Source organism: Talpa europaea (assembly GCF_964194135.1).
Source record: "Talpa europaea genome assembly, chromosome: 10".
In the NCBI taxonomy this organism is placed as follows: domain Eukaryota; kingdom Metazoa; phylum Chordata; class Mammalia; order Eulipotyphla; family Talpidae; genus Talpa; species Talpa europaea.
Window position 1 is genome coordinate 12,006,553 of NC_140077.1, and position 12,067 is coordinate 12,018,619.

The window sequence follows — 12,067 nt, forward strand, 5'->3', positions numbered from 1 at the left end:
TAGACCTCTCCTGACTCGCCCGCTGCTCCCCTCAGCAATGTACTTCGGTCAATCTACCTGTTCTGTTCCCCACTGTCTCTGGTGAATCCTCTCACCCCCCTGCACTTCTGACCTGTACCCCAGCTCTTGTATGCATAAATAAATCTTTTTTTTAAAAAACAGACTCCTACCACTGAACTGTCTTTAGAACTGTTTCTCCCCCAAGAAAACAGAGTCTAAAATAAACAAAGGGGCCTCCCAACATTCATTCTCTAACAAGACTACATACACCAGAATGGAGCAAAGGGGCAGACTCTAGGACTGCAGTGTGTCAGGAGCTCCTCACCCCTGTGTGCACATCAAAATCCCCTGGATAGCAGTACAGAGACAGGGATGCCCTGCCCGGTCCAGCACAGCCACAGAGATCCCAATCCAAAGGTCCTCAGTCTGGGCCACAGGTGACTGTCATTGCTGGGAACCACTGCCAGAGACTAGAGGGTCTCCAAGTGCTGTCCCCAAAGAAAGACATCAAGCTTATCTGAAAGTGTTAGGGCTGCAAATGTGGGACCCACCTACACCTACAGAACGTGAACCTGGGAAGTGGGGCCAAAATCTGCATCTTTTTTTTTAAGATTTATTTTATTTATATAAGAACTGGGATATAGGACAGAGGTGCGGGAGGGTGAGAGAATTCACCAGAGGCAGAGCGGGGAGCAGAACAGACAGATGGACCGAAAACACTGCTGAGGGGAGCAGCGGGTGAGACAGGAGAGGTCTGCCATGCCACGTGGGTATCTCCCTGGCCGGCCGCAAATCGAACCCGTGCTGCAGAGGCTGTGGACAGCTTCACAGCGCTGCACTCAACCTGCTGTGCCAGCAGGGAGGCCCCAAAATCTGCATTTTTACAAGCCCTCCAGGGGCCACCTGCCCCAGCTATGAAAGACTGGGCAGTCCTGGGGAATGGGAACCTCCAAGTCTAACCCAGGGCCTCTATTTTCAGCAGTTCCCAGGGGATTCCTGCGTATCCAGCCCAGTGGCTGGCTGGCACTGCTCTAGGAAACCTCAGTGCCTCTGAAGCATTCTTCAGAGCTGACAGTAGTTGGCATAAGGCTGTGTGGTCTGGTCTCTCCAGCCTGACAGCCAAGGTTTGAACTCTAATTCCTTGATCTTGGGCAAATATCGCAGGGATTTTGAGTCTCATTTCTTTGTTTTCAAAATGGGGACAGTGGTAATGGCAAAAGTAACTATACCTTTTGGGTTTCCTTTGAGAACATTAGCACAGAATCCCTGTTTTAGTGAGGTCGGGAGGCCAGATAGAGGGCCCTTCAGGCCTAGACCCGACAGGCCTCGCATCTCCCGAAGGAGGGGGTGCTGCTTCCCCTCTGCAGGAACTCTGAGGTAACAACTCCAGAGAGAATACAGGAGGTTGTTAGCTTTGGATTCAGGGTAGTGCACCTGGGTCGCCCCACAAACACACTTTCCAATATGCCTTCTCTTCAGATGTTTGTTTCCAAATAAATCCATTTTGTCATTGGAGTCACTGGCGGCTTCTGACTGAGGTCAGACCTTGTGGACTATTATGCAGAGTCAGTGTATAATTCATACACTACACCTGAGGCATTGGGAAAATCCAGCAAGCCTAAGCTGCTATGATCACCAACTGTTACTACTGCCTCTGGCCCTTTAAGAGCAAGAATTGTCTCCTGTTGAGCCCTGCAAAAGTACCTTGCTCTCTTCACATAACCACGGAGAAGGTCTCAAAAGTTCATGAGCATCTAAGGGCAGTCACTCAAAAGGAGAATAAATTATCCCAATCAAGTAGCTGATCAGTCCTTAGTTTTTACTGGACAAGCAAAAATGACTGAGCTGCCAATAATCATCAACTGAGTGATACCCAGAAACTCTAGGGCAGCAATTTCTAAACTTCAGTAGCTTGAAAATCAGAACCCTGATAAAATGCTAACAACTCTTATAATGCACCCAAAACCTACTCAATCCAACTAAGCACAGTGCTTGTTGAGTTAGTGTTTCAAACATCACTAGATTTTAAGTTCGGTGCAAGCAAGGGATTTTTGTTTTCTCATGGATGAATTTCCCAGGTACCTGTCACACAACAGACACACAGTATTTCTGAATGAATGAACATCAGAGGTATGGGCTTAAAGTAGGACAACTAGGCAAAACTCACCAGTGTAGCAAGTGAATGAAACTTTTGAATAAGTTAATTGACATCCAAAGACTTTGTCAAAACACTAGAGAAATACGTGTTCTCTCTCTCACACACACACACACACACACGCACACACACGCACACACGCACACATTTATTCTTTATGGCAAGTAGACATGAATTCACAGTGAGGAAGGAAACGTACCAAAAACAACTTGTTTCTGGACATTCGCCCTCTTAGGCCAAATTTGTGATTGAGACCACAAATCCTCCTGGAGTTGACAGGCCACTGACCTGGTGGTGAAAGGACACGCGTAGACACGGGAACTACCGTTCTGAGGAAAAGCCAGGAGCTTCACAGACGTCCTGGCCACCTCCACTACTACCAACCTCGCCACTGTAACCATCAAAGCCAAGGGTCCACTTGGGCAAAGAGTTGGACTGAGTCATACAGCACCCCAGAAATCTTAAGAATTTTTAAGACAGAAGATTAAATGTCAAGTTCATATCCAGGAACCATGGGCAGATACAGGACACAGACACCCTTCAGTTTGTATCATCCTCTCCCTGCTCCCGAAATGACCCAGACCCTGAAGGGGATCCTTGGGCAACACAGAATCACCGAGGATGAGCTTGATCTTGGGCCCAAGCAGAAGGGGGTATCTTGTAAAATTCAGAAGGGAACTCAAAAGCCTGAGGACAAGTGGAAAAGTAACACCCACTGCAAAGACTCCGCTGCTCAGCTGTATAAACAAATAAAATGGTCCATTTCTTCTGGATTCTCTCCTAGTTGTCTTTGCACACGCGCACTCACACACATCCCACTTCACATCTAAAAGAAAAACCACCAAGGAAGGTCCACACAGTTTGTTTTTGTTGCTTATGGAGTTTTTGTTGTTTTTTCCCCTAAATCACATCTGACTTAGTGTTGAAACAGCAACCTTTGGCCAAAATACTCTTAAAACAGAGGCCTAACTGGTTCTGAAGTAACCTTCCTAAAAACCAAGGGAAACATCCTCCATGGGCCTTGACCTTGATTACAATGCTTCTCGTGGGGTTGGAATGATGAGTGTGGGAGTATTGGAAGAGTTTCATCCAGGGAGGAAACAGAGATGCCTCAACATTTATCCAACATCACCTTCAGGGCATCCCTGGGAGGCACCTGTAATGAAGGGCCACCTCTGAATTTAGCCTACAAAATCTCTTCCCAGGTTAATGGAGACAGTGGGAGGAGGCTCGAGAAGCTGGGGCCACTGGCCAAACAAGGGAAGAGGCCAGCACTGGAGCCTAGGGAAACTAGCCTCTGATCACAACCGTAATAGATCATTTTACTGGCCCCCCTACATACACTACTCACAAGCCTGACCACCACTCTGCTAGTGCATTTCAATGACAACACTTAAAATCCGGTGCTCAAGTCTCTCTCCAAATGTCAGTGCCAACCTAATACACATATTACCCTACGCCTCTCCAAGTTCACTCCTGAATATGAACAGAACACATATTCCTCCAAAGGATGTGTGTATGTCACTAAGGCTTTATTCATAATAGCAAAATATGGGAAGCCATCCAAATACCCAACAACGGAGAAAGAATACACTGTGGCACATTCTGGTGTGGAATACTATACAGCAATAAAAAGAGCAACTCTTTTTCATCTAGTTAGAAAACTTCAGCATGCATGCAAGCTAGAAATCTCGGCATGCATGTTTTTTTTTTCCCTCCATATACTTCCAGACTCCATATTCTCAAACAATCTACCACAACACATCTCAAAATAAAAGGTATAAAGAAGACCAAACCACACACAATAACAGGTTGAAACTTGCAGATTAAAATGCTGAAGGAAGGCCTCCCTGGTGGCTCAGTGGGTTAAGCACCGCACTATGAAGCAATACACAGCTCTGCAGCACGAGTTCAATCCCCAGCCAGGGAGAAACCCACATGGCGCAGCAGACCTCTCCTGTCTCGCCTGCTGCTCCCCTCAGCAGTGTATTTTGTCAGTCTGCCAGTTCTGTTCCCCACTCTGTCTCTGGTGAATCCTCTAACCCCCCCTGCATCTCTGGCCTGTACCGCAGCTCTTGTATGCATAAATAAATCAATCTTAAAAAAATAAAATAAAATGCTGAAGGGGACCAAACATGAGATAGTCACATTTACACACATCTGTACACTCCCATTCATATGATACAGAAATCAACAGGCAAAACTAACCTGTGGTAACAGGTAAAAGTGACAGGTAAAAGCAGTCTATGTGAGGATTTTGGGGGACTGGGAGAAACTGGGAGAAACTGTATGAATGAGAAAAGAAGAAACAACCTAAACTTTTTGGGGGCTCTTTACTAAGAGCCAAATATAGCCCATGAACCAAATCTAGTCACTGGATAAATAATGTTTCACTGGGACACAACATGCCTATTCTTTTTTTTTTTTTTTTTGTAAGATTTATTTATTTATTTATACAAGAACAGGGGCCAGATGCACGGGAGGGTGAGAGGATTCACCTGAGACAGAGCAGGGAGCAGAACAGGCAGACTGACGAAACACACTGCTGAGGGGAGCAGCGGGCGAGACAGGAGAGGTCTGCCGTGCCATGTGGGACCCTCGCCAGCTGGCAGAGATCGAACTGGCGCTGCAGAGGCTGCAGACAGCTTCACAGCGCGGCGCTCAACCGCCTGTGTGACCAGGGAAGGCCCAACATACCTATTCTTTTAGGTATTCTTTTTGGCCGCTTTCATTCCACAATGGCAGAACTGAGTTTTTGCCATAGAGATTACATGGCCCCCAAAGCCAAAAATACCTGTAGCTGGCTCTTCACAGAAAAAGCACCCCAACCCTATTCTATACATTGAGTTGGTTGAGGGTTTCATGGATATTCATATGTGTAAAAGTTCTTCCACCTCTTTGTAAAACTTTACAAAAGTCGAGTTAAATAACTGCTTTTAAAAAAAGTCTTGGGGCCATCCTGGTGGTGCAAGGGGTTAAGATGCAACACAGTGAAGCAATCTGCAGCCACTGCAGCACAAGTTCGATCCCCAGCCAGGGAACAACCCACACGGCACAGCAGACCTTTCCTGACTCGCCTGCTGCTCCCCTCAGCAGTGTATTTCAATAGATCTGCCTGTTCTGCTCCCCACTCTGTCTCTGGTGAATCCTTTCACCCCCTCACCTCTGGCCTGTGCCCCAGTTCTTGCATGCATAAATAAATCAATCTTTAAAAAAAAATCTTTTAATTTCCATTCCAGTTGTATTTGTGTTAACCATTCAGGGGACATGGACATTTGTGTTACTCTTGTCTTTTCAAAACTGAGAGAAGTTAACAGATAGTCAAGAGCAGGGAAGGTGGCAACTCGGCAACTGATAATAGCCAAATCTCATAAAAACACGACCCGCCTTCAGAATCACCCAGTGGCCATTCATACAGACGGTGCACTTGGCCGAGTCCCGAGATTACAGGGGGGCTGGGAAGGGAAAGGGGTGAATCGCGTGACGGGCGGTGTCATGCTACTCCAGGTTATTTTCGGGTATAGCTTAGGAGAGCAACAAGCTCAGCTCACACTGAAATACAGTATTTGTTAAGGTTAAACAGTTTTAAGTTTCCAGGAACGAAAATTCTGCCCGGACAGTGACGGTGGGAAGCCTTCAGCGGCAGAAAGGAGAGAAGGGAAAAGGCACCCTGTCCTCTGCACCAAAGCAGGGCCTCCTTCTCCGTCCACCCTCCAGCGAGCTGCCGCCAGCTTCGGGAACGATTTTATTGCGTCTGACGTTTCCTCTTTTCTCCTTTTGCTTCTTTCAGTTTTGGGTTTAGTCATTGTTTCATGTCGGGGTTTTTTCGCCATTTATCCTTTGATGCCCACAGTAAAATTACAGCTAGATGCCGCTTGGCCTGTCTTGGTCTAGCAGAGATAAGGGAGAGCAACACTGAAAGCATGTCGGTGTCGAGTCTCTAATAAAGTATCTCTCTGTTTACCCACATGGGCATCAAGCCCTCACCAAAGAGAAGCGGGGGGCAGGGGGACAGGAGGGGAGAACAATACTACCTGTTCATGGAGAAATAGGGATGGCTTCAGTCCCCAAACAATGAGTTCTGTAATTTACTCCATCTTCCCCCTGAGAAAGCTTCACACGGCCTGCACTGTGCCAGGTAGTTTGGAGAAAGACCCACGGCTCAGCCTAACAAGGGGCGCTTCAACTAAGGGTGTAAAGAGACACAACAGCTGAGCTGGGCCGGTCCCCCAGCGCCATGGCCCCAGCCAGCCTTTCCACACGGAGATAGAGATCACTATGCTATTCAACCCCAACAATTCCCACACCCTGGCTGATAGGATGTTCCAGCACTCCCAAGATGCAGCAGTCCTCACGACCTGCTCCGCTGCGTATCCCTCATCAAGACTCAGCATCTGGGTCTGTTTTCTAACCAAGCTCTGAGTCCAAGCCTTTTCCCAAGGGCCAGACTCGCTGGGCATTAGTCAAAAGGAAGGAAGGTCCGGCAGGAAGTGTGCCAGCAGGACTACTGCAACATCCAGTTAAAGGCACCAGTCTGGAAAATATCTGAGGGTGAAGGGGTTAAGTGAAGGGTCACACTGTGCCCTCTAAAATACACACCCAGTAGATCAGCAGCACCACTGCAGAAATAGTCAAAATATTATTTAAACATTGCTGTCACCTTGAAATTCCCAAATGTCACCTTGAATATTCCCAAAATATTAGGAATCCTGCAAATAAAAATGTCTGTGGAGTCCTTCGTTTCACTGGTGGAATGATTCACGATTTACCCAGGAAGCCACTGGGAAGCCTTATGCAGGGAGGTGCAGCTTCGACACAGCAGAGCTACAAACACACCACGTGGCTGCAGTTCCAAGTGGCCACCGACCCAAGGTATCGTGAGGAGGGATGATGAGAATGGAGCAAGGGAAGAAAGTATAGCTCTAACCAACCAACATCAACTTCCAAGAAAAGAAGACTTAAAAGCCAGCCTTTAACACAGCAGGTTTCGAAACCCTCCCTTCAAAGGGTTAAACCAGAACATGCAAGGAGTTTCAGTACCATTAGTTACACCATGAGATACATTCACCCTGGCAAGGCCAGGCAAGGCCAGGCAGACAGATGAAAATCCTATTAGTCTGCTCCCCTCCACTAGTGCATTCTGTTGGCATCCGTTCAACTCCGAGTCTATATTAGTCCATGATTTGTTTAGCCTTTGGATTTAAGAGAATGGAAGTTCTACGTGAGCAGGAAACAGGACACTCATCAGAAGCCGGGATCTGTCGCCTTTCCCTTCCAGCACTTTTAGTGTCATATATCAACAGGTCCGAGAGAAAGCAACATTTCAGGACAATCGGGACAAATCAGGGGATATTCTTAGCACCACTTAACACGATTTTCATCCACCGGAAACACCTCTGCTGTCACAGGGCGTCCTCAACGCAGCATCTCCCACCTTGAGTCTCCCATGCACATCCCGTCATCACATTTTACTTCCAATTTAAAACACCACGGCCCAATGCAGCAGCAAGCAGTAGCCAGGTCAAGGGTCTGTGTTGTCCATTATGTCTGATCAAGAAAGAAACTCTTAACCCAAAAACGCAGGCTTCCTTTTCTTTCCACGACTTCGGTCAATTTAGAAGCATTTCTTCTACTCTTGTTTCTTCATTGTTGCCCACCTCCCCCAATGAATCAACCACCACCACCACCATCAGCACCACCATCATCATCAATCAGCACCACCATCATCACCATCATCATCATCATCATGTAGGTGGGGGGAAAGGGTGGAAAATAAAAAGACACAAGAGACCTACATTTTGACCATTCAAGCTTCAGGATCTCTTGCATTTCCTACCTGAATTGCAATCTGGTGTTCAATCGTTTTGTACGCAGAGTAATGTGTGCTCCCGGACTGAAAATGGAGCTGTAGAAAGAAACCAAATCAAAGCGTTCTGCTTATGTCACAAACTACAAGAAAACATCTTAAGCAGTTTATGAATAGCAGACAGACCTTCCCAGATTGAGCTGCAGTCTTGGTATTCACTCAAGACCTGTGTATTTTTTATTTGTTGCTACGGGCAAGATGATCATAATAATCTAAGGAAAAGTTGTTTTTTTGTTTTGTTTTGTTTTTTTCAAAAAAAGCGCCTATTGAATAAGCAACAAGGGGAGGGGAGGGGCGAGGAGTGAGAATCAATGACATGAAAAGGGAAGACGGATGCCCATTAAGACATAAAGGAAGCCAGTGTGCTGAGCAGGATGCTGCAGAAAAATTAACTGTGTGCTGCAAAAGTCATCAGTGCTGCGACATGGAGACAGGAGGGACGGACTGGGAAAGGAGGATGAGGAGAAGCCACGAGGCTGCAACAGGTACGAGCCCCCACCCCCTTCCTAATAACTGGGCTCTTGCTCTCGAATACAATTCTATTTTGGGGAAAACACATGGCAGAATCAGGGGCCACCCGATGGCTTATACATTCTTTCGAGATGACTAAGCTGTCTGTCCCAGGACACCGCACATTCTAAGGGCCCTCACTTCCCCAAAGAGGGAGCTGGTCATTGCCAAGGTGCTGTGACTTCCCTAAGCACCACCAACTTGGTGGCCCCTGGATGAAAAGTATGTCACCAGTTCACTCAGACCCTCCAGAGCAGAAGGTGCAGGTCTCTCCCTGGTCTTGCCTTCTGAGGCCACCTAGCAAGTAAGTGGGAGTTGTGCCCAGCAGAAGGGAATGGTCAGATTCTTCAACAAATTCTCCTCATCCAAATGTCATTTGTGAATCTTGGGATTCTACCCATTGGAAAAGCAAACCCCATCTGTCGATTTCCTTCACAAACCATACAATCACCACTTGGAATCTCAACAAGACCTGAAAAACGTGCTTTTATTTGCAATCTCTGAACAAACGATGCCTCCAGGAATGGCTGGTCCAGCAAAATCACTGCCCATCTCTCTGGCAGCAATAGGTAAATCAGGGACATTTCCAGACACAGATCTGCCTCCCGACAGGCTATTGCTATCACTCTGATACAATTGCTATTACCCAAACACTTCTATATTGCTGTAACAAGTGTATCCTAGCCTGCCAGTGACTCTTAGATCCAATTATCTCCTAGCTTACCCCCTGCAAGAGAAATGATTCTGTTCAGAGGTTTTTTAAAAAAATAAATTCACCTGGGCCTCCCTGGTGGCGCAAGGGGTTAAGACATAACCTATGAAGCAATCCGCAACATACTAAGCAATCCACAGCCACTGCAGCACGAGTTCAATCCCTGGCCAGGGAGCAACCCACATAGCACAGCAGACCTCTCCTGCCTCACCCGCTGCTCCCCTCAGCAGTGTATTTCAGTCAATCTGCCTGTTCTGTTCCCCGCTGTCTCTGGTGGATCCTCCCACCCACCCCACCCCACGCCTCTGGCCTGTCCCCCAGTTCTTGTATGCACAAATAAATAAATCTTTTTTAAAAATAAAAAAATAAATTCACCTAAGAACTTTTCAACCAACTCAAAATAAACACAACACAGCAGTCATCAATTAAAAAAAAAAATCCATACTGCTCATAGGCCAAGGCTGTTAATCATTTTTAGGACAAAGTGGGATCTCAGATCATCTTATCTGCCCCAAACACTACCTATATGTATTATGAGTGAGCTTGCCCCAAAACGTGGTATTAATCCAAGTAAAAAGGGAGGTACAATAAAGGTAGGCAAAAAATATTGCTGCAATTGCAAAGCAGCCTAAGGAAGCGCACCACCTTTGTAGACATCACCCCCCCCCCAAGAGCCCCCACATTCACAAAAGCAGTTCATCTACAGCAACTCGCTGAAAAAGAGAGGTGAATTTGCACCCCAAGCCCCCCGTCCTTTTTGTGAAAACTGCCAGTCAGAAAGCGGAGATTGCACTAATTACTGTGACAATTCCCCATCATGTTAAAACAACTTTTGTGCTCAGGACAGGTTTCTCTGCGAGTTTGAAATTCTTGGCTGAAGCACTCCTGCCTGAGAGTGGGGTTTTCTCCTACATGGAGAAGGCAACACTAACCACTTGTCCCCCTTTACAGCCCAGTTTTATTCTCCTCTTTTTTTCCAACTGCCTGATTCAGGGCTTAATGGAAACTTGTCCAAGCTTTTCTTCCCACAAAGCCTGCGAAGCCCTAGGCAATCTGCGCTCTGGGTAACCACGGGAATCTCAGATTGTCAATTAAAATTGAATGGACACCTGATAACTAAGTATAGGTCGTGGAAAAAAAATGTCATATAATCACAGTCTTATGAATAAATTAATGAAACTGTGGCTAATCCAAATTCAATTTTCACTTGTCCGGTTCCATTCTTAATCCTTGCACTCATCACCACCAAACAACATACCCCGGAGAGAATGTTGCAATTAAAACAGTCAAAATGCAGCTGTAAGGTCCTTAAGAATCTACTGACAAAGTTAATTTAACCTTCAGACATACAACACACCCCTCATTCCAACACCTCCAAGCAATGTATCCTCCCTTCTTAGGTGTCCAGCCACACAGACTAACCTGGACTAGCTCATAAATACACACAGCATGAGGAGCTCCAATCAGATTTTTACTCCCAGCCAGTAACCACTGTGCTAGAGAGATTTTGGGCTAAACTTCCCCAGCTACAGCCAGGGAGACATACAATTTTCTTGTTTCTCCTTTGGGTTTCCACCCCCTCTTTTCTCAAATACTCTTTTCTAAAACACACATTTTAACTGCTTTTTCCTTCCCTGCAAAACACAAAGATGCCTTGTTCATTATAGTCTAGCTTTTTAAGACAAAGATAAAATACAAAAACCCAGTAAAGACTTGGCATTCTAATCAAGAACAGTAATTTATTTATATCTCTATAAAGAGCTATAAGGACAGGGGCCCTCCTTTGTGGTGAAAGGGGTTAAGTCTCAGCACTATGAAGCAGCCACTGTAACACGAGTTCGATCCCTGGCCAGGGAGCATTAGCCCACATGGCACAGCAGACCTCTCCTGTCTTGCCTGCTGCTCCCCTCAGCAGTGTATTTCAGTAGAATTGCCTGTTCTGCTCCCCACTCTGCCTCTGGTGAATCCTCTCACCACCACCACCCCCGACAACACACACACACACCTCTGGCCTACACCCCAGCTCTTGTATGCATAAATAAGTAAAATTTAAAAAATTTAAAGAGCTATAAAGACGGCAGGAACAGGAGATTGGTCCTTTGTTTTTTGGAAAATGGGGGGGGAAGGTGGAGCCCCAAGGCAGCTGTGAGTGGCTCACCTCCATTGAAACATCAAGTTCCCACATGCTTAGGGTCACCTGCCACAGACCACATCACTTTCCTGCCTACATAATGGGTAAGCAGCACACCCCCAATATAGTGCCCCCCTCCCTGGGGTGTCCTGCAAGTCAACAAATAAGAACTCCAAGACACTTTTCATTTCATCCTGTGCAATGGTCAACAAACCTTCCCTTCCCACACGCGTGTTTACAGCAGCCAAGCCCACCCATTCTAACACCCCCAGATGACATGGCCCTCACGTGTCTAGAGGAAGGAACACGAGGATGTGGCTGCACTCAGCACCGGCTTACACAATTCTCCTGCAATTGAAAAACCAACACGTGCCGACTAACCGCTTCCCCTATTATTATCCTACCTTGATTTCTCTCATCTTAGTTCTGATCACTGCTGCTGGCCCTAAATTTGATGTTTCAGATATAAGATATCAGAAATATCCAGAGATGGGAAAGGGAAACAGCTTCTTCAACTGTAGGAATCTGTCATTCTCAGAGGCAACAAAAAACCTTTGCAACCCCATGTAGGTTTTTCCAGCACTAAGAGAAGTTCCAGTGTGATGAGGAGTAATTTTGTATGCCTATTCAGTGCGCTAAATGGGCAGAAGTGAGCATTTGCTTGATTTTCATTTTTATGAGTCACCTGCCTTT

At 46.3% G+C, this 12,067-nt stretch overlaps 1 protein-coding gene across 29 annotated transcripts in view; it reads right to left on the reverse strand.

The window, feature by feature from the left end:
* The window catches only part of TCF7L2 (transcription factor 7 like 2), a gene marked incomplete at its 3' end in the record, with an annotated part of 191,869 nt that overhangs the window by 170,284 nt on the left and 9,518 nt on the right, over window positions 1-12,067 (reverse strand). For 12 of the 29 annotated variants that reach the window (XM_084245725.1, XM_084245738.1, XM_084245736.1 and 9 more), the window contains exon 4: window positions 7,992-8,060. The exons of the other annotated variants lie outside the window; for them this stretch is intronic. In XM_084245725.1, coding sequence (XP_084101851.1) covers window positions 7,992-8,060 — 69 coding nt within the window. The remainder of the gene's footprint in view (window positions 1-7,991; window positions 8,061-12,067) is intronic. 29 annotated transcript variants of the gene reach the window in all.